Source organism: Rhizomucor pusillus (assembly GCF_041956525.1).
Source record: "Rhizomucor pusillus strain CBS 183.67 unplaced genomic scaffold VTP01scaffold_1, whole genome shotgun sequence".
NCBI classification, from domain to species: Eukaryota; Fungi; Mucoromycota; class Mucoromycetes; order Mucorales; family Lichtheimiaceae; genus Rhizomucor; species Rhizomucor pusillus.
In genome coordinates this window covers 878,004-903,026 of record NW_027192143.1, presented here as the reverse complement: position 1 = coordinate 903,026, position 25,023 = coordinate 878,004, and the positions used below count along the sequence as shown (strand labels likewise).

General features: G+C 44.7%; 14 protein-coding genes across 14 annotated transcripts; 6 read left to right on the top strand and 8 right to left on the bottom strand.

The window, feature by feature from the left end:
• Window positions 1–446: 446 nt before the first annotated feature.
• VTP01DRAFT_396 (uncharacterized protein) lies at window positions 447–1,430 on the top strand (the record flags this gene model as incomplete). The annotated part of the gene is made up of 1 exon (XM_069382588.1): window positions 447–1,430. One exon carries the CDS (start codon window positions 447–449, stop codon window positions 1,428–1,430), a length of 984 nt encoding a protein of 327 aa, XP_069244816.1.
• Window positions 1,431–2,502: 1,072 nt separating this feature from the next.
• On the top strand, window positions 2,503–5,443 carry VTP01DRAFT_395 (uncharacterized protein; the record flags this gene model as incomplete). The annotated part of the gene is made up of 8 exons (XM_069382577.1): window positions 2,503–2,762; window positions 2,823–2,906; window positions 3,000–3,126; window positions 3,181–3,485; window positions 3,562–4,103; window positions 4,173–4,988; window positions 5,052–5,263; window positions 5,327–5,443. 8 exons carry the CDS (start codon window positions 2,503–2,505, stop codon window positions 5,441–5,443), a joined length of 2,463 nt encoding a protein of 820 aa, XP_069244815.1.
• Window positions 5,444–5,526: 83 nt separating this feature from the next.
• On the bottom strand, window positions 5,527–6,646 carry VTP01DRAFT_394 (uncharacterized protein; the record flags this gene model as incomplete). The annotated part of the gene is made up of 4 exons (XM_069382566.1): window positions 5,527–6,207; window positions 6,295–6,309; window positions 6,371–6,513; window positions 6,577–6,646. The coding sequence occupies 4 exons, from the start codon at window positions 6,644–6,646 to the stop codon at window positions 5,527–5,529; spliced, it is 909 nt and encodes a 302-aa protein (XP_069244814.1).
• A 461-nt stretch (window positions 6,647–7,107) lies between these two features.
• On the bottom strand, window positions 7,108–8,580 carry VTP01DRAFT_393 (uncharacterized protein; the record flags this gene model as incomplete). The annotated part of the gene is made up of 8 exons (XM_069382555.1): window positions 7,108–7,359; window positions 7,424–7,447; window positions 7,507–7,740; window positions 7,807–7,818; window positions 7,882–7,962; window positions 8,021–8,135; window positions 8,199–8,277; window positions 8,343–8,580. 8 exons carry the CDS (start codon window positions 8,578–8,580, stop codon window positions 7,108–7,110), a joined length of 1,035 nt encoding a protein of 344 aa, XP_069244813.1.
• A 1,075-nt stretch (window positions 8,581–9,655) lies between these two features.
• Window positions 9,656–10,258, bottom strand: VTP01DRAFT_392 (uncharacterized protein; the record flags this gene model as incomplete). Its single annotated transcript, XM_069382544.1, has 2 exons — window positions 9,656–10,113; window positions 10,171–10,258. 2 exons carry the CDS (start codon window positions 10,256–10,258, stop codon window positions 9,656–9,658), a joined length of 546 nt encoding a protein of 181 aa, XP_069244812.1.
• Window positions 10,259–10,435: 177 nt separating this feature from the next.
• On the bottom strand, window positions 10,436–13,480 carry VTP01DRAFT_391 (uncharacterized protein; the record flags this gene model as incomplete). Its single annotated transcript, XM_069382533.1, has 4 exons — window positions 10,436–12,591; window positions 12,647–12,731; window positions 12,798–13,414; window positions 13,471–13,480. The coding sequence occupies 4 exons, from the start codon at window positions 13,478–13,480 to the stop codon at window positions 10,436–10,438; spliced, it is 2,868 nt and encodes a 955-aa protein (XP_069244811.1).
• A 924-nt stretch (window positions 13,481–14,404) lies between these two features.
• Window positions 14,405–15,464, top strand: VTP01DRAFT_390 (uncharacterized protein; the record flags this gene model as incomplete). Its single annotated transcript, XM_069382522.1, has 5 exons — window positions 14,405–14,543; window positions 14,604–14,804; window positions 14,864–14,911; window positions 14,971–15,119; window positions 15,183–15,464. The coding sequence occupies 5 exons, from the start codon at window positions 14,405–14,407 to the stop codon at window positions 15,462–15,464; spliced, it is 819 nt and encodes a 272-aa protein (XP_069244810.1).
• Window positions 15,465–16,181: 717 nt separating this feature from the next.
• Window positions 16,182–16,901, top strand: VTP01DRAFT_389 (uncharacterized protein; the record flags this gene model as incomplete). Its single annotated transcript, XM_069382510.1, has 6 exons — window positions 16,182–16,220; window positions 16,272–16,365; window positions 16,418–16,447; window positions 16,506–16,606; window positions 16,663–16,738; window positions 16,810–16,901. The coding sequence occupies 6 exons, from the start codon at window positions 16,182–16,184 to the stop codon at window positions 16,899–16,901; spliced, it is 432 nt and encodes a 143-aa protein (XP_069244809.1).
• A 548-nt stretch (window positions 16,902–17,449) lies between these two features.
• VTP01DRAFT_388 (uncharacterized protein) lies at window positions 17,450–18,164 on the bottom strand (the record flags this gene model as incomplete). The annotated part of the gene is made up of 3 exons (XM_069382499.1): window positions 17,450–17,851; window positions 17,914–18,035; window positions 18,107–18,164. The coding sequence occupies 3 exons, from the start codon at window positions 18,162–18,164 to the stop codon at window positions 17,450–17,452; spliced, it is 582 nt and encodes a 193-aa protein (XP_069244808.1).
• Window positions 18,165–18,677: 513 nt separating this feature from the next.
• Window positions 18,678–19,427, bottom strand: VTP01DRAFT_387 (uncharacterized protein; the record flags this gene model as incomplete). The annotated part of the gene is made up of 6 exons (XM_069382488.1): window positions 18,678–18,794; window positions 18,857–18,960; window positions 19,026–19,119; window positions 19,174–19,219; window positions 19,279–19,289; window positions 19,347–19,427. 6 exons carry the CDS (start codon window positions 19,425–19,427, stop codon window positions 18,678–18,680), a joined length of 453 nt encoding a protein of 150 aa, XP_069244807.1.
• A 313-nt stretch (window positions 19,428–19,740) lies between these two features.
• VTP01DRAFT_386 (uncharacterized protein) lies at window positions 19,741–20,638 on the bottom strand (the record flags this gene model as incomplete). The annotated part of the gene is made up of 4 exons (XM_069382477.1): window positions 19,741–20,120; window positions 20,182–20,225; window positions 20,296–20,457; window positions 20,514–20,638. The coding sequence occupies 4 exons, from the start codon at window positions 20,636–20,638 to the stop codon at window positions 19,741–19,743; spliced, it is 711 nt and encodes a 236-aa protein (XP_069244806.1).
• Window positions 20,639–21,010: 372 nt separating this feature from the next.
• Window positions 21,011–22,089, top strand: VTP01DRAFT_385 (uncharacterized protein; the record flags this gene model as incomplete). Its single annotated transcript, XM_069382466.1, has 3 exons — window positions 21,011–21,119; window positions 21,197–21,862; window positions 21,926–22,089. The coding sequence occupies 3 exons, from the start codon at window positions 21,011–21,013 to the stop codon at window positions 22,087–22,089; spliced, it is 939 nt and encodes a 312-aa protein (XP_069244805.1).
• An 80-nt stretch (window positions 22,090–22,169) lies between these two features.
• VTP01DRAFT_384 (uncharacterized protein) lies at window positions 22,170–23,688 on the bottom strand (the record flags this gene model as incomplete). The annotated part of the gene is made up of 8 exons (XM_069382455.1): window positions 22,170–22,269; window positions 22,330–22,427; window positions 22,486–22,620; window positions 22,680–22,757; window positions 22,818–23,340; window positions 23,403–23,497; window positions 23,545–23,605; window positions 23,657–23,688. The coding sequence occupies 8 exons, from the start codon at window positions 23,686–23,688 to the stop codon at window positions 22,170–22,172; spliced, it is 1,122 nt and encodes a 373-aa protein (XP_069244804.1).
• A 113-nt stretch (window positions 23,689–23,801) lies between these two features.
• Window positions 23,802–25,001, top strand: VTP01DRAFT_383 (uncharacterized protein; the record flags this gene model as incomplete). The annotated part of the gene is made up of 5 exons (XM_069382444.1): window positions 23,802–23,892; window positions 23,963–24,057; window positions 24,124–24,251; window positions 24,304–24,379; window positions 24,444–25,001. The coding sequence occupies 5 exons, from the start codon at window positions 23,802–23,804 to the stop codon at window positions 24,999–25,001; spliced, it is 948 nt and encodes a 315-aa protein (XP_069244803.1).
• Window positions 25,002–25,023: the final 22 nt, after the last annotated feature.

The following is a 25,023-nucleotide window of genomic DNA, read 5'->3' as shown; positions in this document are numbered from 1 at the left end:
GGCAAATCAAGTTAGAAGCTACTTGGTAGTTTTGATGTGTAATAATCCTACTGTAGCGCCTTGTAGCAGTCGAGGATAGCAAATGGGAACCAGGAATTTTGCAGGAAAACAACAAACTGAACGATGGCGGTTGGAATCTTTATGTATAGGTTTTTTTTGGGCTTTAAAACATTGTCGAGTCTCGAGCCAACTGAAGAATCTTTTTGATCTGCGGAAACGCAAACCTATCGGCGCTCTTCAAGACATACATCTGAGGTCACTTGTCCCCAATCTCGACTTCTCTTTGGCTCCAAAGCTATCGATTAAGCGGCCGACGCGAAAGACGATCTCACGTGTCTTCACCAATATAAAAATACGTCTTCTACCTTGTGTATTATCTCTCCTTTGCCTTCGTCTATCATCACATATTCACACGTTTATTCGTATATATATCGTCACAATCTACTATGCTTCTATCCAACCAACCCCTGTTCTCGCCTGTTGGACAGGGCCCCATCAAGCCCGAGCAGGAAAAAAAAGCACAAGCTCAAGTGGAAGAGCCTAGACCCTGGTTTTTCATCCGTCGTAACTCTTCCCAGCGTACTATGCTTCAAGAGGCATGGAAACATGGTTCTATCAAAGCGACGCTGGAGCTAGCAAGGTCAGAGAATGTCACCCACGATGCAAAGTCTCAGATCTGCACACGCTGTGACAATGTGGCCGAGTATTTCCTCCTAGCTTTGCAATATCAAAATCACATTCAAGAAAGCATATACTGCACTCAAGAGCTCTTGGACTTGGTTGTCGTTGTATCTCAACTTTTGGTTGACCATTGTCCTTTGTACCAAGATACTTCCTATCAATCTCCTTGGTTTTCGGCCGTGGCTGAGAATCTCTGGGCGCTTGGGAAGCAACTCAAGGATGAATCGACCGAAAATGACTATCAGATCTCCACCATAGTGCACGCAGCTCAAGTTGCCTCACATGTTCTCATCGAAGATATTGGCATCCATGCATCCAAGGATATGGTCGCCGAAGAACAAGAAGACTATCGTCGAGCTATCAGGATTACTATCCACCATTGCCGTGCACATATCTATCAGCGCAGAGGCAAGATTGATAAGGCTCTCGTCCATTTCCGCAAGTGCGTTGCCGTCCGTCCTCCCATGAAGAGGGAGCTGGAACACCAAAGACTAATGCGCCACTCTGCTCTCTTGGCTATGCAGCGTCTCAGCGTCGTGGACGAAAATATTCACACGTCAAAGTCAAGAACTTCCTCGGTTTCCAGCGAAAGTTCCAGTACCACCGTCGTCTGTGGTAACTGCGGCGTGGAAAAGCGATCAATGCCCGTTTGTGCCCGTTGCCGAATCCAGACCTATTGCGGTAGACAATGTCTGTCCGCACACAAGGGTACTCACGATCTTGAATGTATCCCACGTACAAGACAATAGCTTGCTGATTCCATTTTCATTGTCCTTTCCCTTACCTCTCCCACTCTCTCTTTTTCCATGTTATACGCCTCTGGATACCAGTGCTTACATTCCAACGCATTGTAGCATATTGATACTGCCTTGTTTTACCCTGTAAATATTATTGTCAACAAACTTTAAAAATTTCCAAGCATGACCGGACCTCAAAGTCTGTGTGAGCAGCTGCCTAGACGAAAGGTCGGCGACGATCCAATGATCACATTATCCACGCCGTTTCTGGAAATAAATGTTACCAATTGCCTTGAGAATGTATACCATCGTTCCATTCTTTGCACTGTTCTAGAACGAAAGGAAACCCCAATCGTATCAATTATCTGATAGCTTTTTAGCATTTTTGTAGTCCCTTTTTTCGACGTGTGCCCCGTACGTGTGGACATTTATCTTTTACTTGAGATCTTATGATGCAAAGTGTTTGCTATTTCAATCAACATCGCCCTGAATACAAGAGCTCCTTATGTTTCATATATTATCATCAAAGGATGCACGTGCAGTACCCTGGTAGAGATTTGATATACAATTGGTAATACAGTTAGACACTGTATCTATGTTAGTACAATAACCAGACATCGAACACCAAAGTCGAGAAATCGCTATAGATAAGCATTAGTATCCATGTTGTGTGAATGAAACTAACATCTCTTAAGGAATACAATGCTTTTCCACCGGTAGGTTTTCGGAGATCTGCGTCTGCAAAGCAGATATGCACGTAATATTAAGCAGCACATACGCAAGCGGCAGGCCTCCTACAGCAATATCCCCAATCTCGTCTTCTTTCCCTTGCAAAAGGTACGGCACTCTAGCCTGACGCAAAAGGCCCTTACACAACCGCCAAAAAAGGAGCCCTACGATCATTCTGATTCTTATGGTTGCACGAGGCAATCTTTGGGTGCAACCTTCCATCTTGCAAGAACAACAATAACTGCACTCTGTCTTTTGCCTTGGCTGTGACCTTTTATTTCCTTCCTTACCTTACTACGTGAATCTCGTTCTTTCAATTGGACTAAATCGCACACGTGTGTCGTCGCCATCGCCCATGCATTCTCCTTCTCCAACGTTGGGCTTCATTGACCCTATGCTGACATCCTCAGCTTACCATGTTCATCAAGCCGAGAATGCATTGTCAACGCTGAAGCATATAGTGAGCGAAGACGGTTGGAAGAAGGCATTGAAACATAAGAGCGGTGTTGTGGTACACATGAAGAGCGGCATATTCAAAGGTCAGGCTGTCATTCACGGGTTCTCGCCACAATCCATTTTTTATGTGATTGGCGTGCGGAAACTTTGGGACGAAAAGTAAGTAATAGAAGCATTGTTTCCCAAATGCCTTGCTAATCTTCTTTTTTTATGATTAAGCTATGAAGACGGTAACCTAGTCGAAAATTTAAATGAGACCACGTCTCTCACCTATGAAGTGAGCAAAGCAACTGCAACGTCAAAGTGAGTGGACAACGTCGGTATTACCTGATACCACATGGAGCATGGATACAATTTGATAGATCTGTGCGACTTACCTATCGCGTTTTCAAACAGACCACGGGACTACGCGCTAGTCGAGAAAATTGAATGTACACAGGATGGATCCATTGTATTTGCTTGCACAAGCGTTGAAACTCCAAGGATACCAAAGGTTCCTGGAAGGGTCCGTGCGCACGTCAAGGTACAGTTTGCTGTCCTAGTTACATTGTTCCACCAATTAAACCTTATTTATTAGCTACAAGGCTGGATACTGGAGCCTGTCCGCGGTCCCACGGTCGCGACTCATGTCACCTATGTCATTCAAGAGACTATGAAAGGGTGGATGCCTGCATTGGCAAAAAAGTCTTTAGCTCGGCGTCCCCTCGTCATCGCTGCAGTCAATGATTACCTGCAAAGGAAAGCAGATCGCATGCGAGCGCAAAAGAAAAATTCGCAGCAAAGTCTAGTTCATGCAAACACTCGACACCAACCAGAACGATTATCAGAACTTAACGTCAATGGTCTTCATCCTTCATCTGCAGGTTCGGTTAGAAGCAATGGGTATGTCATGTTTTCCCTCTATGTCTCCTGTCGCTTTATTATACTGATCTTTTGCGTCAATGGTCATTAACAATAGCAGTAACAGCACCAGTAGACATCACCAGTCTGGAAGTCTCCGAAGTTTTGCTTCTTCGGGTTACAGCATATCACCAATCTCATCACAACTGTCCACGCCCGTGGCGTCGCCTGCAGCATCTCTTAACAGACCGAACAATGCTGTCAGCGCAAGGAAACGGATTACGTTTGCTGATCATGACACTGCATATTCTGCCGAATCGTTTGCAGAGGACAATGAGCAAAATAGTGAGGATTCGAGCCAGAGGAAGCAAACGAGAACGACGACGCCGTTGCTCAAACCAACACCTGCAGTAACCAAACATCTTTACCCCCCGCATCGGCATCCAGCTAAAAGAACCGACAGTATGAAGGCTCTCAAACAATTATCTTCTTCGCTGGATGGTTGGACCAGCAAAGGCGAAAAAGCAAATGTCAAGATGTACATACGCATGCAGTCCTCTGGTCAGCAACCCTTGTTGCGAGGGGACGGTATTATTGAAGGTGGTTGGACGGCAGAGCAATTATGCTCCGTTGTTCATTGCTTTGGCGCCCGTAAAATATGTGAGACAAACCAGGGTTTAGTGATTATAAGTCACAGTTAGGACTCATTGACGTGCACTCCATATCTAGGGGACGAGCGCTTTGAGGACGGATCGGTAATAGAACGCTTCAGTCAAAAGGAGTACCTCGTACGTTGGCTTTTACGCAGCATGTTCCCGGTGAAAAGCAGTGATATTTGTGCCATCACCAGTATCGACAGCGATTCATCGACAGGCACAGTGTACACCGCAAGCACCAGCGTGATAGATCCGTCAGTACCTGCAGACGGGAACGACGTTCGAATACGTGGCCATACTGACCTTTATGGATGGATATTCACTCCAAATGTCGATCACAATGGCCGAACTTTATCAGTCAATGTCACCATGATTTGTAATATGGACTATAAATGTCACGTACCTGCAAATGCCGCCAAAGTATTGGGCGATGAAATGCTTGCTTGCGTAGCAAACCTCCGCAGTTTTATGCAGCAGTATGGATGCCCACCATATATTCGACGTGTGGCCGGCAAGGTGCTGGAAGAAGATTTTGAAGCGAAAACGGGGACGTACCAGATCAAGTATATCGCCAAGCATGAACCTTCGCAGTCTTACAAAGCACGAAAAGGAGCATCAGGAAAACTGAACTGGTGCACTGATATCCGTATTCACAAATCAATATATCCAAAAGGTCTTGATGTCAAAGTCTCGCCGTCCATAGGCACCCGGCTAGAGATGGTGTCAGATCATCGAAGCATAAGGATATACACTACACAGGCTGATATGGAGGGCAAGCACATCACAGTGCTGCTGACAAAGACGGCAGAGAAAGACCGAACCGTTGCAGCAGCAATTCATGCAGAGCAGCCAAATTCTTCTCTCCCGAACGCCAGAAACACCAAAGATGGTAACGTTTGAATCTGATATTGAGCGTGATCTAAGCTTGTTAAAAGATGCTATATCTTTTCAGCAGAAACCAATGCAAATCTCGCTGGCGATGCAGGAGCAGAGACATCCAATAACCTTAGAAAGCCATCCATTAACGACGGTGATTCTTTACATCCATTATCATCCTCGACGACCAGCGTATCGCCAGACAGTCAATGTCAAGATAGCGCAGCGCTTGCCTCTCCTTCGCTCCAGGTGCCAAAAGGGTACAAACTAGTGCCGCAAAATCAACAAGTAAGGACAAACTTATGTACTATGTTGTAACGGAGCAGCAGTGCTAACGACAGTTTGCATTAGAACAATAACGTTCTCATCATTTCAGACGAGCTCACATTCAATGGCCAGCAACTTGCTGTAGTTTTCATTGCTATGGTCATTTGCTACTATATGGGCAAATTTGCTTGTTCATGTTAACCATTGTACGGATACTTTCTATTTATACTCGAACTTTTAATTATTTTTGTACTTGTCATATATATCATTCACTTTAATGTATCCTATCCTTTTGATTGCTGTCGTCTTTTCAGTTGGTCTATCCGTCTTTCGACTTCGAGTCGTATAGCGTAAATGAATGACTCGGCTCTGCGAACTTCATTTAGAGCTGCATTTTCTGCCTGTCGGATTACAGCATGTTCAGTATCGTCTATCACCGCCATGTATGCTTGCTTTGCTCTCAATCTCACTTGCTGCTCCGCGTGTATTTTGAGTTTCTCCATCTCTGAAAAAATACTTTCTCCAATCGCACGCAGCCCTGATAATTGGTCTGACCAATGTGCCTTGACGCTTGATCGGATACGACTTAGCTGTTCGTCCAGATGAGTACGCGCTTGCTTGGCGGTCGAAAGAATGGCGTGTATTTCGTCATGCGGCAATGCTGTTGACGTCGCAGCAGGATTCCAGTCTTCTGCTTCATCCTCATCATCATTGTCGTAAGAGTCTTGGTGTTCGCTGGTAATAATCGTCGGGGATGGTAAGATGTCCTGGTAATATAATCGCAGATATCGGGGTATCGTTTCTGTCAAAAAGCGTTCCACGTGCGGAGCCCACTCCTCGTATGCCTGGATGGTGTGATATTTGCATTGTTCGATTTGCCGTTGCTTCGACGAATGTGCTCCATATGCTAATGCTGTAAGCAGTACGCTGATCAAAATTATCGACCGAATATTCAGCAAGGACGACTAGAATTTGTATGTATTCCATTAGTGTCACCGACAAATTTCCAAAACGCAGGTCGTTCCGCTGTCTTCAATTAAGCAGCAAATTACCCGTGGCGAAACTTTCTAGGAGCATAATGTGAACCTGTCAAATTCAAATCCTTGCTGTTTCTGATGCTTTTACTACCTGTGATGACCGTCGAGAGTTTGCTTGCATTGATGGTCTGCTGCCACATTTGCTGACAGAGATGGATGCATATGGAAAATCCACGCTATCGTCCTGTCCACGCGGCAGCAGACTCTTGCGAGGCCTTAACGATTTTGTTACAGCTGGTATATCCATTCTTATTAGAGACTTGCGTTTTTCACAGCCGCGCAGAAAAATGTAAATACCTTTAAAAAGCCCGTCGCCTATATCCAAGTCTGGTTTGGTTCTTTGACTACTGCCTCGTCGGGTGCCCATTTCGGAAACAAGATTGAAGGAAGGTAGAGATTGCGGCAAAAGAAGAGCGGTGGGGAAGCAGGAGAGAGTGAGTGATGCAGGAAATAAGGGGGAGCTGGCGACAATGCAGCAGCTCCGCGTTACTTTCGCGGAGCTTTCTCAGACGCGCCATTTTTCGTCCAATGTCCAAAAATCTCGATACGCAAAGTGGTGCCACATTGTAACAGTAGAGGTGCCATCGGCAAGGTATACCAACCTATGAGAACTAATTACTGATGAAAACATATAATGTATTAACTGCAGTAGTGTAATTGGAAAAAGGACTGATGCGATAATTGTAACAGGTATTGGGGCGCTTGAAACATGGATACTTGAGAAATGATGGAATGACAGAAAGAGAAGGCATATGATTATAATGCAATTTGTGGATGAGAGGAGAGAAAGGGGGATATGCGTTCATAATGCATGCATATTCAGGGCAGTCATGATTGTGCCTGCAAAGGCTTCATGCTGGCCTGAGAGACTTGGATAGATCTCTGACTTTCATTGTCATCCGCTGGTGGATCGTACACTGAGACTTTTGGATAGTCAGTGCACACGGTACGTCCATCGAGTATGAGATCCTCACGGGACAAACGTTGAGTTGGCGAACCGCCGCTGTTACTGTTCGTGTTGCAACCGCCATGGACAGTTGTTGTATTGCGCACTGACATTTTGCCTTTGCTCGTAGTAACCTGAAAGGAAAAGAGAATATGTTCAGATACCATATCAACCGTACGAGAAGCATTGACTGGTTACCCAGTGCACTACGACGACATTGATCTGGCAAGTACTTGGTTTAGAATAATGTAAAATTGGTAAACAATAGACATATGACTTACAGTGACATCAGCTGTGCACATAGTCAAGCACATCAAACCGCGTTCGTGTCCTCGAGTGATAACGACTACGAGAATGTTGGCAAAGGAAACAATAAGACATATTAAAGATGCCGTCAAAGTTCGGCGAGTGAGTCTATACAATCTGGTCTCTGTCCAATCTTTACGGTCGCCGCCGGAACGCCCGGTGGTAATGAGCGGTTTGACAAACAGAAATGTCAGATATAGATTCAGCACCTGAGGAGATCGATGTAAGACAAATCATGTCGCAACGATCACGCAGCAGACGAAAGTTCAACTTACAAAATCATAAATCTACAAACAAATGTAATATCATTAGGATGGGTTTGGAAGCAGACATAATAATTTGTGAATTACCATGAGGGGTATGCTGGCAATTTGCTTGAGACCAATGTAACAAGTGCCATTCTCGTCGAGATAGCTGAAGCGAAACATTAACTGCAAAGGGTTATTAGATGCATGCGGACAAGCAACGACAATCGATTTATCTAGTTACCATCAACGTTGCTATTCCAATGTAAGGCGTCAATAATAAAAGATGTATGCGATACTGAGTCGATTTCAGTCGAGGTGTCCTTATAGAGCTTACAAGGTGGACGCGTTCAATGAGCCTGAAATGCACGCAGAGCGGAATCAGCCAGAGACAATCATTTGAACTGGATGTACTTATTCACCATGCATAGATGACTATCTTGGTGCCAGCGTAACATATATCGCAGGTTAGGATACCAGCAGCGCAGGACTCGGGATTAACTTGATTTGACAGGGTATATGAATTTTCGCGTCAAATGAACCAGAAAATGGAAATTCATGCTTACAGTCGTTAGTGGAAATGACTACAATGGAAATAGCACAAAAGGACCACGACAGGATGTATAAGAGGAGCACCAGCGCCCGGCCGTAAGTAAGGTCTGCGAGACTTTCCCCTTTTGTCTTTGCACCGAGGGCAGCGGCTAACACTGTCACGCAAAATAGCGAAATGAACTCGGACATAATCTCCAAACCGTCGGGTCCTACATCGTCCTTTGCAATGCTTGGAACGCCAACACTGCTCATGCCAAAGGTGCTAAAGGAAAGATACGAAAAGGAAAGAGAAGGCAACAGGATGCAACATTTATTTCTCTTTGTTGCTGAGGACGGAAAGACAAAGGATCAGCAAATCTAGTGCAACCCTCCACTACATTGTGCACTTCATCGAAGCTTGCGAGCTTTTGTTAATCTGTTTAGATGCGTTATCTATAAGAAAAGAATAGTGGTAAGGGACACAGATCTAATACTATGATGGAATTGCAACTTGGTCGCTGACAACTATTATCTACATGGTCGTACAGAAAGCACGTTTAATGATGTATGCATCATTCTCTTCTGTCACACCCTTCGAAGCTAGTAGTTTATCTAGCAACCTTATTCCCTTATGCAGTATATGGTTATCCATTCTCGCAGTTGTTGATTTTTGCAACAGTTGCCGGATTTCCGGATGTAGCGTGGGGATATTCAATTAACTGGTTTGTAAGGTCTAGAATTGTTTCTTGCAATCCTGACGATGAACGGTGCTCATGAGAAAAGAAAATATTTAAGTGAGATACGCTCCCCAACCATGTGAAACATTCACACAATGTCAACATTTTAGTTCGCGGACGACCGCGCCGCCTCAAATGTTGGCATTTGTGTCACTTTGCCGATCACATGCGTTTCTTACCATTGGCAGTTTGCTGTGGTTTTAAGCATTCAGGGGTGCTATTCTGTTTTCGAAACCGCGCTTAACATTTGGATCTGGTGCCCTACACTCTAATCAATTAAAACCAATAAATCAAAAGGGAAAGCATTGCGTTGCTGATCCCGCTTCAGCCCCCGTATGTTTTCTCTACTAATCTTCCCATGCACAACTTATCCTGTTTTCGACTAGCATCAATCAACTAGGAAACACGGATACTCAGAGATAGTCTTGATTCATCCATGCTCGTATCATGTGGATAAGAGTGTGCTAGGCTAAGCTCAACAATCCTTTAACGAGCCGTCGCATTCTTACAAAGTTTCATCGAAGCCGGCGATTGCCGCTACAGGCAAAACGCTTAGTATGAGGCAAGAGTGAGCAAGAACGGATTCGTTTCAATCCTTCAGAATCGTCTTTTTATTTTTCAGCAAGTACTTCATCTTCCATTCGTTCTATTTGAAGCTCGATAGCCCGTCGTTTCTCCTCATACGCTTTTCTTTCTTCCATCTTCCGCTTTAATTCCTGCTGTTTCTCAGCTTCCAGCATTTGAGCCGCGGTAGTGAATATAGTTTTCGACCAATCGTTTGCAAATGTATTTGCTTCTTGGGCCACACTCTGCATTTCTGCCATGACTTCTTCCTCGGCTGCCATCAAGTCTTGCCAGACATCTTCACCAATGTAGCCACCACGTAGCAACTGTTGCATTGCTGGTTTCTCTCTCTGGATCGTCAAGACACGTTGCACAGCTTCCATCGCTCGACGAAGCAATGCTGCTTTGAGATGCTGTTCTTCTAGCTGGTCCTTGGTATTGAGAAGCGTTATATACTGCTCCTTGGCCTCATTCCGTGGAAACCAGGGCTCGACTGTGTTGACATCTGAAAGGCTCAGAGTAAGATAGACTAACTCTCTGTTTGTCCTGCATGATTTCTTACTCTTAGCTCTCCGATAAAAGAAAGAAAATACGCTCATGGTGGCGACGCAGCCTCCAAGATAGGCAGCAGGCAACAACAACGAAGCCATGTCGATGATATAGAAGCCGTACAAGGGAATGCTGGACTTTTTGTCCAGGAAGATCGTCAATGACGCCCCCTTATTCCATGTAAAACATTATGATTGGATGAATATGCCGTTCTTGCATATATGCATTGTAGGAGACGGTATGTATTGATAGTACAAGCAATGCAAAAAAAGGTTAACCTATGCTTCACCTAGAAGCCATTCAACTACAGCAGTTTCTTGATCTTGAATGTCTTCCCATTCATCATCTTGCAGGAACCATTCCTCGTCGCCTTCAACGAGGACATGCTCGCTGCTCTTTTCGCTGAAATTATCCATATCCACTTCTTTGCGCACCGTGACGCCGTCATCACCCTCTGCTGTAACCACCAGTGCAGGGGTTGCTTTAACGATTTGGGAAGCATTGACAAGTTCAGGAATGGGATCTGTCTGCGTTTCAGCATCTTTGGCAACAGGTTTTGACCGTGTGAAGGTTGTCGTCCGTCGTTCCAAGACTCCGGGCTCGCGTTGCAAGTATAGAAAACGCTCTCTGCGTGGAATATACGCTGAAGCACGGTGCTGTCGATGGTGCTGCTGTGCAAAATCATCCAATGAACTCGCTCGTTCGAATTGCATAACCTTATCAAGGACACTGTTCGGACGTTGCGGTTGTCTTTGCGAAGGCGTTCGAGGTCTGCTCACAACTTCGCCATCCTTTTCCTTTTGCAGCTCTTCTTCGCTCTTGCTTGGCTGTAACGTCGAACGCCGACGAGCTACCGTTGGTGCAATGGTATCTTCACCTTGCTTCGTCATTTCATCCCATGCCTTTACGGTTGATTCAACAGAACCAGCTGTTGGCATACGTTCCCGTGGTCTATCAGATCGAGCGGTATCCACGGCATAAGTTTCATGCAACGAACGACGTCTAGCAGAACCGACCATTGATGCACGTTTGGCTACAATTGTAGATGGTCGTTCCGGCGTTGATTCATCTTTTGCGCTGCTGTTCATGTCCACCGGGGATTCGACTCGTGTTGGGCTTTCATCCTTGTTCTTGAAGCGCACCCGTCGCTCTTCCGCATCGCTTGCGCTGTCAACAGAAGCATTATCGAAAGTGCCTGAAGATTTTTCTTCTTTCTTCAATTCAGCTGATGAGGAGGTCTCGCTAGCTGGTGGCGACGGAAGAGGATGCTGAGATCGCTCATCGTCCACGCTTTCGATACTACGTTTAGGGGTGACGGTCGTAGGATGAACATTGCTCTTTAGCTTCGAGCTCTCTGATGACTGAGTAGCATTGCTAGATGTAGCAGGATCCGTAGGCGTAGACGCCGCCGCCGCTGCTGCTGCTGCTGCCGCTGCTGCTGCTGCTGCTTCTGCTTCTTCCTTTTCTCGCTGGCGGCGTAAGTTCTCGCGACTCTTCTTACTGCTCATACTGCTACGTCTCAACACTTTCATTTCCTTCTTTGGCGGTTGCTGATCAGGCAGTTTCGCTTGTTCGCTGCTGCTCTTTCTCATCTTTGAAGAGTGTGACGTTGCTGGAACTGGAGTCGGTGTTTGCTTGGATAGATTCTGAGAATGGTTAGGACCAGGTGAGGATTCTTCTTCACGATGACTCGAAGAGGGTGGGTTCTTCTTGTCTGCTGCCGGTTGCTGCACCTGCTGTTTATCTTTCCCATGTAAATTGGAACCGGAGGCGGAAGTCGCGCCATTATTCAAGTTTGCTGGACGAGGAGAAGGCTTTTGCTGCGTCTCTGGCAGGGTATGTTGCCTTGTTTGGTATCCTTTCAAGGCATCTGCAAGATGCATATCCTTTTTCTGCGTATTTTCGACATTGGGAACAGCGGTCGACGTTGCTGTGATGGTAGCGGAAGTGATGTGAGAAGCAGATGCAGAGCTTTTGATACGGGGCATGCTTGCCGTTGATCTCCGTTCCCAGCTTATGGCAGGTGTTGCTGGTTCGTCGGCCAACTGATCCTTAATTTCGATCGATCGCAAACGATTAGGTGTCAGCGATACTTTCATAGTATTCCCGGATCGGATCAACTCTTCAAAGTCCATTGTCTGGGTATCAGGGTCGTAAACGGAGACAGTCTCCTTTTTAAATACTTTATGTGGTGGCTTCCTCCCGGGCGTGAAACTGGCTGACGTGCTGATGGTACCGTTACTTGTGCTGCTGCTCATCATTGAACCTGGTCTGTCCGCTCCGTTTGCGCTGGACTTTAAAGAGTATGCCGAGAGAGAAAGGTGGCCGTATGCGTCGCTGCGTCCACCTACGTTTTTATCATCCTCATCATCGTAGCTAATATCCAGATCATCAAAGCTGATATCCAGGAATCCACCTTCGCCATTCATGCTAGCTGAAGGTAACGTTAGATGGATAATTCAAGTTTACATATTTGATCGGCTCCTTACTCGAGTTTGAAAGATGTTTCTGAGGAGCAGTGTACGAAGGAATAGGGGCCGCACGGTGTCTGTATCCAGAAGGGAAAGCTCGTCTCTGACATCGTAATTTCGGTAAAAAAAAAAAAGATGATTACAATGAGATTTGATATAGCCATCATACCTCGAGCTTTTCGCGCAGTTCCATGCGATAAAATACTCCTCCAACTTGTACATCATCAATCAATGCCAGAAACACCTCCTTTACTCGAATATATTCGGTGTCTTCGTGTTCGGCTGTCATAGCAATGGCTGTCAAGACATATTCTGCAATGTGCTCCAGGACTGTAGTCACGTAAATCGCAACTATGGGTGAAATGAAGACTCGATTTTTGGGTTCCAGCTGGAGAATGGAGTGTTCGTCTTTATCAGCAAGTGTGCAAAACTCGAGACATTTTTCGCGCAAGAGTGGCAATGCATCGTTGAGCGGAAAAGGACCATCGCTGCCCAAAGTTTTCATCTGCTCATACGTCTCATAGTCGATTGCCTCCGTCTCAGTGAACGTCTTGACTTCAAGTTCTGCTTCAACGATAGCGTTTTTGCCGAGGGTGGAGGGAAGCAACGTAAAGACGACGGCTTTTATGCGGGATAAATCGAGCGAAAGCGAGCTCGACAATAGAAAAACAAGAAATTCGTCGAGAAACTGATTGATAGACTGTAAACCGTCTGTCGAAACTCGGTAAGGACCTATTTCAGAGATGATGGCATTCGCAGCATTCTGACAAACGTAGCGTGCACTGGCTGAGAAATAGCGGACTGTCAGCATATATGCTTGCCGGGGATTACAAGAGGCTCACCTCTCGACATGGCAGAGATGGGGAGATTGCCTTGCGTGCTGCTTAATAAAATTGGTTAGAGGGCGTATGTTCAGTGTTTGGTGATATGTGTGTCCCGAAGGACAGGTTGCGACGATAAAAGAGTGGAGAGGACACGAGTCAAAGGAGTGTAGAGAAGAAAAGATTATGATGAAAACAGAAAGGAAGGCGGCTCAAACAGGATGAGCAAGGAGACCAGCTCTTCGAGACAAGAGATGAAATAGAAGGAAAAGATCAAGATGATGGAAATAATAGCGCTTACAATCGTGCCTCCTCTTCTTTCCTTTTCTTACCATGCGCCACGAGCTTGTGCGGAGCAACAAATCATGCATCTGTGCTTGTTGTCGATTAATGAATACTTTGCAAGGTCGACAGTACGATTTAGGTAAATTCTGCACGAGGATTAGTAGATGCTGCATACTGTGCATTGGTTCATCTCGCTATCGGAACGGCGGAACACGCGGATGGGATCAGCAGCGAGGCTGACAGTACCCGGTACCTGGTATTCCTTTATTTTTTTGTGGTGCGTTAGAGAGACGCGCATTCTAATGACAAAGTATTATGTGGGATGCATTATATAGATACGATACACTAATACCAGCTATTTCAAAACAAATCATCGTTTACTAAACAGTAAATGAAAACTATTTGCAGACTCTTTGTGTCGCTATTGCACTCTGCATGAATACAGTCAGCAGAATTTGGAAATAGGAAAATGCCAGCTATGCGAAAACCCAAAATCGTCTTATCTACATTCTGAAAAGGGAGCGTCCAGCAACGGATGTAGATGCAAATGATCTTTGAAGAAGAAAACGGGTTACCATTTTCAGTCAACCCAAAGAGTGAAAATTTGGGACATTTTGATCGCCTGAAACAATAGAAATAAGAGGCGATATTGAATTCGAAAGTCTGCAACATGGAGGGAAAGTCCTGCGGTCGTGTGAAAAAGTTATGCCAACAAAGCCGCCGCACTGATCGACTTCGACAAATGTTACGGACTACTCCTGCGGAAACAACCCTACTTGAAGCGTGTAGAAAGAAATCAGCAAAAGAAGGTAACCTGGAAGAGCATGAATCACTTGAGCGATCTTGTAACACTTTCAAACTTTTAATAGTCGAAGCATTGTTGGCAGCTTTCCCTTCGATTAATCCAGACACTATACGGGATTCACACCTTCGAACACCTTTACACATTGCTTGCGCGAGGGAAGATGACTTGACAGAGGCAACCGCCATCGCAAAGGTTCTGATCAGGGCCGGATCCGATGTGAACAACGGCGTAGGCGATGTCGATGGCTTCCAACCTATGCATATGGGTAATATGGACCATGTATTAAAGTCAAAAGCATCACTGTACTGAAATCATGCTACGCAGCCGTTTTAGCAGGCAATATCCAGTGCGTGCTGCTGCTCTTGGAGAAAGGTATAAAGTGTAGAGTTCACGTCGCATGCACAGACAATCAACGACTCTCCTATCTCTAGGTGCAAGTATACCAGCTTCAGATCCGTTCCGATTGACACCCCTGCTACTTGCAAAGTTCAAAATGGATAACCTTCGACCTTCGCGGATGGTAAAAGATAACCGCATACCCGTCGATATTTCATACGAAGAATACCGGGATCTACAATCGGTAATCGCTGCAGCAAAAATATCTTTGCAACGTTCTAATTCCCGTTGATGCCTGTCGTTACAGATAACAGAAGTTCTTGTGAAGCATCTTGCAAACAAGCACTCAACTATGTATGGAACATCAAAAGAACTGCAGACCCATGGACTATCCGATATACTCTTTGCAAAGGAGGATCCGGATCCTGATGTAGAAGTCAATCAGGCTATACAAAATGTAACGGAGCAGCTATCCCGAATATGCGTAAATGAAGAGTCAGGGCAGTTAGTGGAGGATACAATCAAAAATTTGATGGAGAAAACCCGCAATTTAAGTCTACGAGAGAGTGTAGATTACAGCTCTCGGTAGCTACCTCCATCCGCTTACCAAGATTCTTACGTAGCAATGCCTATATAATGTATCTCAAAATCGAACTAGGTTGTTTTCGAAGATAGAGAAGAAAAAGAAGGGCAAAATACAAGATCCAGCAACCTTTACAGCTATTCCTCTGTTTATCTTCTACGACAGTGTGGCGTCACCTCAGTTAAGATCTCTAGATTCATGCAGATTTCTGGCAAAGAGTAAAAATGTAAACAAAGGCATCTTTGATGCGTACCTGAAACTTTAAATGAGTTGAGATGGTCTTCAGCAAGATTGATGGGCGCACGCAACAGAACGGCTGAAAACCTCTTGGAAACGTGCGAAGAGTAGAACAGCAGCAGGTTTGTTCCTGATCAGAAGCCACGTAGACAACTATGTAGGTCCACGCAGAATATGAAAAGGTCCACAGTTACATATAACAGCTATAGTTTCGATAAAACCTACGATTGAACAAGTACTTCCGTTCCTGCTATATCATGATGACCACTCTTATCAAAATTCACCATACAACATAAGGATGCAGGAACGATGAAGAAACTCACAAGCCCTTCCAAGAAGTTCGAACATTTGACGCCTTTGAAAAGTTAGGTGAAAAGAGGTTTTTGAGCGTTCAATTCAAAGACACGAATTTATGCTATCCCTATTTCAGGGATTCTTCAGTTCGCAGAATATCTAGCGAGTTTTCCCGCCACACGATACGGCCAAATGGATCGACTGACACAACTTCAGGATGCGATTGACTCGGTACTTCTCTGTCACGCCGTCCTTTTTTTACTGCTTGCTTATGAAATGTAGCTAGCTCGAATGTTCACAAACAGTATTTTTTATGTACATGAAAAGTCGGCGATGCGCGAGTTGAACAGCAACATACCAATTGCACAACCTAACGGTACGTGAATGTCTTGATGTATCAATTACTTTTACTAAATACAAAACTGCAGTGCAAGCTGATTCAGAAGAGGTCTTCCAACGTTAGTGGTTAATTCAGGTTAGACTTTTCCAGTCACTGATCGTCGATTCTGCTTGTAGAAAATAGGCTCGAGCTTGCTTCGGATCTGGTGAAAAAGGCTCAAGAGATAGACACGCTTATAGAGCTTCTACCAGGTATCAAGCACACCGAAGAAGAACAGGTATATTACCAAGCTCTCAATACACGCGAAAAATATCACTAAATGGTGGCGATTAGCTGGAAATACTACGAAATCTGGAAGCAGAAAGCGTTAAAGCGAACGAGGAATATGCAAAAGCGGTCGAAGAAATGAGTAAGATAAGAACGAAAAGAAAATGCTATCAGTTCGACATCCAAAGCTCAATAATACATTGGTATCTGTAGAATCTGTGAGGCAGATGGTAACCCAGACCTTGCGAACTATTGCTGACGAGCAAAGTGAAAAGGCGCGGAATAGCCACGGTGCTCTTCGATAGGATATCGTGTATCTTTTCATCTTGGATGACAATGTAATATTTCATCCATCCGCACTTGTGGACTCCAGAGCTTGGTATTATGTATATCACCACAACTTTTGCTGCGTACATACCTATGCGCAGCAACGAACTCAGGCATATGCTGTAGATTGTGATTATCGAAAACTGTTGCGTAATAACTGCAAGTAATAAGGACTCCTTGGAAGTCTCATAAAGTGTTGTATTGTTTAAAAAAAGGCACTGACAATCTGTCTTTTCGTTGCTGTCGATTTCAGATGAAAACGGTATTCATATCATAATTATTGCATACACGGGCGTTTTTTCCTCACAGGCAACATCCAAACGCAGGATATTAGATGTTTCTGCGAGTTCTAGTTTGTTATTGAACTATTAGGGAAATGAACGACAAGTTACAGTTGTAGTTGAAGTGTTTCAAGATTTTTATTGGACCGATTGTCCTGCAGTCGTTGGTGATGTATAGCCGTTTCTTGCAATGGTATGTAGTAAAGAGACAAGAATAATACACAGAGAGAGAAGAGGCAAGCTGGCTAATGAATCCAGTGATCGAAATTATTCATACTACTCGAAGCATCTTGGTTGGCTTGATCTTTTGATGAATTTGAGGCCGTTGAGGGGATAGTGGAGTTCAAGAACGATGGAGCACTGGTAGCAAAGCTATCGTCAGCTGAGGAATTGGTTGGAAATTGTCGAGTCTCTAGATTTCGCTCCTCATGTTGTTCTTGCGGTTGCTGCTGTTGTTGTTGTTGTTGTTGCTCATGGACACTTTGAAGCCTCTCGTACAATGCCTCTTGAAATCGTTGACAGAACATAGGTGATATCGTCATGAGCAAGTTTTCCATACTCTCAAACGGCTGGTTCAAGTGTGCCATTATCGTTTGGGTAGCGGTTAACGTGGCTGGTCCATTGCATAACGGAGAATGTGATGTGACCTAGAAATTTCTATTTGTAAGCTACATACCCACATCCCATCGTCGTCTCCAAGGCAACAAACTTTATATCCTGCATCTGTAACTTCTACTACAATCATAACTCCTTCCAAGAGGGTCAAGTCCAGTCGTCCTACACCTTCCGATTCATCTAACACAAAGATCGTTGCAGACCCAGGTACGATTCCTGTGTATACGGTATACGCATTTCGTGGTGAGGATATTGTCATCAGTTACAGTTGACACAATCCCACTTGCCGTAATCATAATCCTGAGTTATTGCCTGCAATTCTTCACTTAGAGACGGCAAGCGCATATATACTCGAAATATTGCAGGAACAAAGTATCCATGCCCGGTCGCGATCTACAGAGAATTTCGGAGTATGTGCACCTACTTCACAATGCAGCAAAACATTATCTACGAAGTTATCAGGTCAGAGAGATATTGATATAGGGTTCCGCAGTCAATTGAAGAGTACCGTGGCTATATATCGGCAAAAAGAGAGAGAAACAACAATCTTTTCTGCTCTCACGGAGGAGAATCTGGATACTGCGCATTTTGCATCTTTACCGCAGTCTATGTCTGCAAAAGCAAGGATCGTATACGGAGAACTTTGCACAGCATCAATGCGAGTAATAGCATCGCGAGACGTAAACTCTTTTGCGGTGACCGCTATTTCATTATATGCAGATATCGTTCAGACTATTCAGCGATGGGATCTCGATCCCTTTGGATTATCAAAACAAGTAGAAAAGCATTCATGTATGGCTAATACAAGCGTATAGACTTTATATTCATTCGGCGTAAAAGCAGATCGAAATCAGCAGTCTAGTGTCTGGAACCAAGCAAGTTTGTGTACTTTGCGACAAGTACGATGCCAACAATTGCAGCAGACAAAGTGCCAACAGTAACGGTCTGTTTAAGCTCGGCGTTCTTGAGTTTAGTCTTTCCAATAAAAGAAAAAGTTAGAAACGAAGTTTTATCGTTGTTACCACCATAAATCATACCTGGAGCTGTTCGCGCTCCTGCTTGAGGTTGCTGTTGGATTTCAGCAAAAACTCATTGTACTTTTTAATGCCTTCCTCCTTCCGATGAGTACCATCGCAGTACCCTATCTCGACAATTGGTATATTTGGCACTACTGTTGTTATCTCAAGTCATTCGATAGAAACTTACCATTTTCATTGTGCGTGAATTTGCAACCGCACAGGTAATATTCTTTCTTTTCGTCAACGACGATCTTTTTTGGCTTGAAAGGACCACCACGGTGCTTATCAAAGATATAGCATGAGCTTAAAGTTTCCACGTCACCGTATCCACTTACAGATCCATCACAGAACGGCTGGCTCTTGGACTTCCCGCAGGCACACCTAAGTTAGACAATTTAACCGAAAATGTTCGATTTTACTCAATTGCACCGAGAATGTACCAGTAATATTCCTGTATGGCGCGTTAGAACATGATTCATAACGTTGCGACCGTGTCAAAGTGACTCACCTTGCCGGGTTCAAGTTCCACCTTGTAGGGCTTAGCCTGGACGAATTCGGGTTCAACGTTAGCAGTTTCGGGAGCAGTCATTTGTGCTTAGAGATTTCGAAGAGTCGGGGGGGGGTTGTCTGTTTGACTTGAGCGATAAGCTGCAAGAAAAGGGATCCATCGCGTCTTTCGCGTTTTACTTGTTTCTGGTCGCACAAGAGTTGAAACTTCAATCTCAACAGCATGTGTACCTAGGAAGGATATCTGTGTGGATCAGGCATCGTCGAAAAGACCATACTATCCTTATCATTGTTCATACATAAGTTTCGCTAACGGTGTTAGTTGAAAATAATATTATTTTTATTGAAATATATCCATTGCAAGTGTCATCTTCCTGTAAAGTTAAGTTCACAAGTTAGATAGAAACATCAACGCTGGGTAAGGCGACTCGGTAGGTGTAAGAGGGAGCTTCCTCTGCAGCTGGTTCGGTCTTCTCTGCCTTCTTTGCAGATGAAGTCTTTTGAGCTGCTTTACGCTTGTGAGTACCGTGAGTCTTTGTTGTTGTAGGGGCGGGGCGACAAGTGGTGGAGATTTTGCCGTTCTTCTCATCGGGGAAAGCTCTGCAAATAACGTGTCCTTTTACAGAATCGGAAGCGTGGGAGGACGCAGTCGGTTTAGCGGCGGCGACAGATGAGGGAAGGGTAGCAGTTGGTTTGGCGTGGTTCTTGGCGTGGGAGGAGGACGGATGAATACTGCTGCTGCTGGCTTTCCTTTCAGCTTGAATGGTAATGTAACCTACGTCCGGCCAGTGTCAAAAATAAATGAAAATCCATATATAGCAATCTAGCGTGCTCACCAGCAAAAGCAATGTCTGCAGCGTGCGGGCCAATTTCGATGACACTATAGATAAAACATGTATTAAGAGGAACAGGGGAACGACCGTTTGTTTACATCTTAGTGCAATACGTACTACTGCTTGCCGGGTTTCAAAGTCTTTGGGACTTTCCATTTGTAGGTTCCATTTGCTGCAGCCACGTTAGTGGCGATAACACGATCAATAAGGAGCGCCTGCGCCGGGCCAGAGGCCAAAGCAATGTTGACAGTCTCGAAACCTGGATTCGAGGGCGTTTTCCTATTTTGAGTAAGATGTGAGCGTCACTGGTTAGCAACGAAATATTCTTAGTGTACCATTTGATCTCGAACGTCTTTCCAGCTGTTAGGACAGCATTAGGTTTAGGACTTTCAATAGTGATTGAGGCCGCCAGGGCCAATTGAAATAAAGTCAGAAAGGTGATCAAGGATTTAAATAACATTGCTGGATAAAGGAGAGGGAGGGTACGCAAGACTGCTCAAAGCCTTGGTTGGAAGAAGAAAAAGAGTGCGTTGTAAGAAGAAAGAGAAGATGAAGAAGGAAGCAAAACTTACCACAATATAACTTTCAGACTCAACTCATAAAGTCTGTGATACGCTTTGTGGCACCTTGACACGTTCACCGTGCTTGCAGCAGTAAAATTCAAAATCATGCAGGTAGCCACACCACCTAATAATGAAAAGTCAAATCGGCAACTGGTCTGTAAAGCTATAATAAATCAGAACCAAACAGAAACCGTATATAAAAACCCTCGAGAATATCGTCCCTCGAGAATAACCTATCAACACTAGTACAGTAACCAATCATTATCATCATGAAGACCAATTTTTGCCTTCTGCTTTCCACCTCTATCTTGCTAGCAAATCCAGCTTGGGCTCTGTGCGGTTGCAGGCGCGATGACAGAGCATGTCTCGACAGCTGCGGTACGATGCAACCTTATTTTCCATCTTGATCTTTGAATGATCCTCTAAATAATATACTGATTCATTCTTCTCTGCAGTTGATGTAACGTCTCAGTGCATGAAAGCCTGTGCTGGAACATTCGATTGTTTGCAAAGCTGTGCTGTTCAAAGCTTCATTGTCCTTGAAATGTTCGATGAAGATTCCCAGGAAACAACGAGCAGTCTCGAAAAGCAGGAAAACAAGGGTGCAATGTTCTTGTCCATGGACGAATATTTAGCGGAAGCGATTGCAGAAAACAATGAAGAGTTTGAGGACGAAGAAACAACGGACGAAGAAATATTGGAATTGATGCAGGATGAAGACATAGCAAAGGAACAAGATGCAGAGGATGATGACGCGATAGTATACTACGAAGCAATGGAAGATTATGATTCAGGAGAAATTACTGAAGAACAGGATGCAGCAGAAGATGAATTCTTATATGAAGAAACAAATGCAGAACAAGCAACAGACGAGGAGGTTCAGGAAGCTGAAGACGAAGAAGAGGAAATAGCCGAAGAAGCAACATACGCTGAAGCTGAAGAAGAGAGCATCCAGGAAGCCCAGTTGGAGAATGTGGATCGTGAAGTTCTTGAAGCCGAGCGTATTGAACAAGAAGGCAAGGTCATAGCTGTTGCTGCCAAGGCGGATGACAATGATGCTACGCTAGCAAGCAGTGAGCATCATGGAGACTCGTCACACTCTGGAAAAGACAATGATCACGGTACGATCATCAATAAGGTATAACCATGTTGGTCTATTGTATTTAACCTTATCATTTAACCAGCTTACACGACTGTTACGCAACATGTGACTGTCCAGGAACACAATGGTATTCAACCTACAGGAGCCAACAGAGAGCACGAAAGAAATGCTGCAAATTACACACACCAAGTTGCCACTTCTGCTGTTCTCGCTTTTGCAATGCTCAGCGCCGCATTTTTAGTCTAGAAAACACACGATAATTTGTATTCAAGTTCCTGAGTTGTACAATATACAGTACTACTAAAGTCTACTTTTACAACGGAAAATCACTGAGCGGCTGCTGCCAGCTTCTTTTGCTTTTCTTCGGCTTCTTTTTGCGACTCGAGCTCAGCCTTTGCGCCTTTTCGCTTTTGACGTTCCTCAAACCTATTAAAAATCTTGTCAGCTGCTGCAAAATGAAACTTGTAATACCTAATCACTGCTTACTTCACTCGATTTTCAATGATGCGTTCTATAATTCCTTGCGTAGTGATAGTAGAGTTAGGGTTTTGAATTTCTTGATAGATGCCTCTTTGCTTTGGTAACTGGTTTTCACGGAGCATAAATATCATGAGACAGGTGTACATGATGTTAATGTCTCACCTCATACGGGTCGCTACCATCTAGATCAGGATCCACGGGGGTGTTGCCGTGGGCGACCACATGCACGGTATACTCCTTGCTAAGAATATCTTCAGTGACGCTGTAAGGAGCGCCAATTATAACTTCATCAACGTACTGGCCAATGCGATGTCAGTGTTTTAGAGGCGACATACTTCGTAGATATTTACACTTACACGACACGCCAAAACGCTAAGTGCACGTTCGTGAAGATTCATAAGTGGATAGTTTGCTCCCTTGATAGCATTGACCGTCTAATCCCTTTCATAGTTAATGCATGATCTTGCAGGATAGTCTGCTTGCTAAGTTTTTACCTGATCATCATGTATGCCTACGATCAAAAAGTCCCCCAATTCCTTTGCGCGTCGCAAAAATTCAATGTGGCCAATATGGAACAAATCAAATGTACCATCAACATATACGACCTTGTCAGTCTCCTTTGGCTCACGTCCTTCAGAGAACTGGACGATGCGTTTCGATGTTGGCAAGCAGTGAGAGACAGTAGTGCGTTTCTGTCCGTGTGTACTGAAAGATCCGAGTTCTTCTGTGCTGACATTGGAAATGGACGATTCGCCACGCTTATGATGATCGCGCGTCATCAAAAGCATACGTCCAACCAGCTCGGTCGTAGAGACGCCTTGCGTCCGCTTGCACTCACGGTACAGACCAGCATCCTTAACGGCTTGATAGCAGTCAGTGCCATCTGCATTGGTGGTAATATCGTCGCCATGGACACAAAAGTCAATGTTATACTTTTTGAGAATTTCAACAGTAGTGTTGTATGGAGCATCAGGAACGACTTCATCCACCCATTTACAAGCAGCAACGGCTGCATATCTGTGCAGAGTCTCAGACACTCATTCTTTTTTTGCAGTCATAGTTTACTGTATAGGCTATACCTTTCCTGTTCTTTCATTACAGTTGGGCCTTTGTTTTTCTCAATTTCGGCATCAGAGTGCACACCGACTATAAGGACGTCGCCCATAGCTTTCGCCTATTTTGAGTTAGCTATGGAACCGTACCTGAATATGCATTCCTTACCTGTCGAAGGGCATTGCTGTGTCCGTAATGGAGCATATCAAAGCAACCGTCTACCCAAACTCTAAGGGTACGTTAGCATACCAATAGCGAACATGTTGGGTGTAATCCCGACCTGATTGGTTTTCTTTTGGCCTCGGTCATCATGGTGAACAAAAAAGTGGAAGGACCGGGAACTTGCAACCTACGCGGAATCTTAAAGCTTCTCAGCAAGGTGTCACCAACACCGGTTCCGTGGGCTGACTTACTGCATTCTCCAAATGAATGTACCGGCAGAACTCAAGTACATTGCACCCTACATACAACGCGCGCAGGAGCTCCAAGAGAGGGATCCTATTGTATCGTATTATGGTAATGCATGTCAAAATCTCGGTGATAGTCCCTGAACCGATTTTCTGATTTCGGCGTTGGCTATTCCAAGCACAATACTATGCTGCTACGCTCGCCATTTCCAGAGGACCTAGCAACGCCGAGACTAAGGCATTCTTATCACACCTTCTTGATAAACTCGAACAGGCAAGTTCCTTGCGAATACAATAACGTATTGTTACTATCAGTTCAAGCTGACTGTTACATGTTTAGTTGAAAGCCGCGCAGGCTGGCAACGAAGCGATCACAAACGACGAAGCCGGATATGCACACGTAGAAAAGTTTGCGTTAAAAGTTTTTCTGAATGCTGATAACGAAGATCGAGCTGGCAAAGCATCAAAGTATGTCTTGCCAATGATAGAACACACTGACGCTGACCTGCCGTGACATTAGGAAAACGGCCAAGACCTTCTTGGCGGCATCAATCTTTCTCGAGCTTTTGAAAACGTTTGGCGATCTCGATCCAGATGTATGCTCACAACAACACTTCTTTTTACCAGATGGAACGATTGATTTAAATCTTTGCCGAGTAGGTAGAGGCTAAAATCAAATACGCGAAGTGGAAAGCGGCCGATATCGCCAAGGCATTGAAGGAAGGTCGAACCCCAACACCCGGAGCACCTGATCAGGCTCAAGATAAGGCAGAAAGCATAGATCAACCCGTTACTGGAGATGTTGCACATCTGCCTGATCAACCACCTTCCTCAATCTCGGAGTTTCCTAGTCCTCCTTCCAATTTTACAGCCCCATTGCCAGGAAATGCTGATAACCGACAGCAGCCACCATTTCCTGAGCACTCTCCTTCGCCACCTCCAGCACCATCAAACGTGGTACCACCTCCAGCGCCTCCTGCTCAAAGTTCAGAATCGCCAGCTAGAACAGAGACTCCAGTAGCAGTTCCATCGCCTACGACCAGCTCCCATACCGCTCCTCTTTCTGCAATCAATGCTGGCAGCATTGCGTCTGCCCAAAAGCACGCGAAATGGGCAATAAGCGCTCTAAATTACGATGACATCGCCACTGCTCGCACACAGCTTTTAATGGCCTTGAATGATATTGGTTACAACCAGGCAAATAACTTTGGCTACTAGATCGTATTATTTGATTATACCA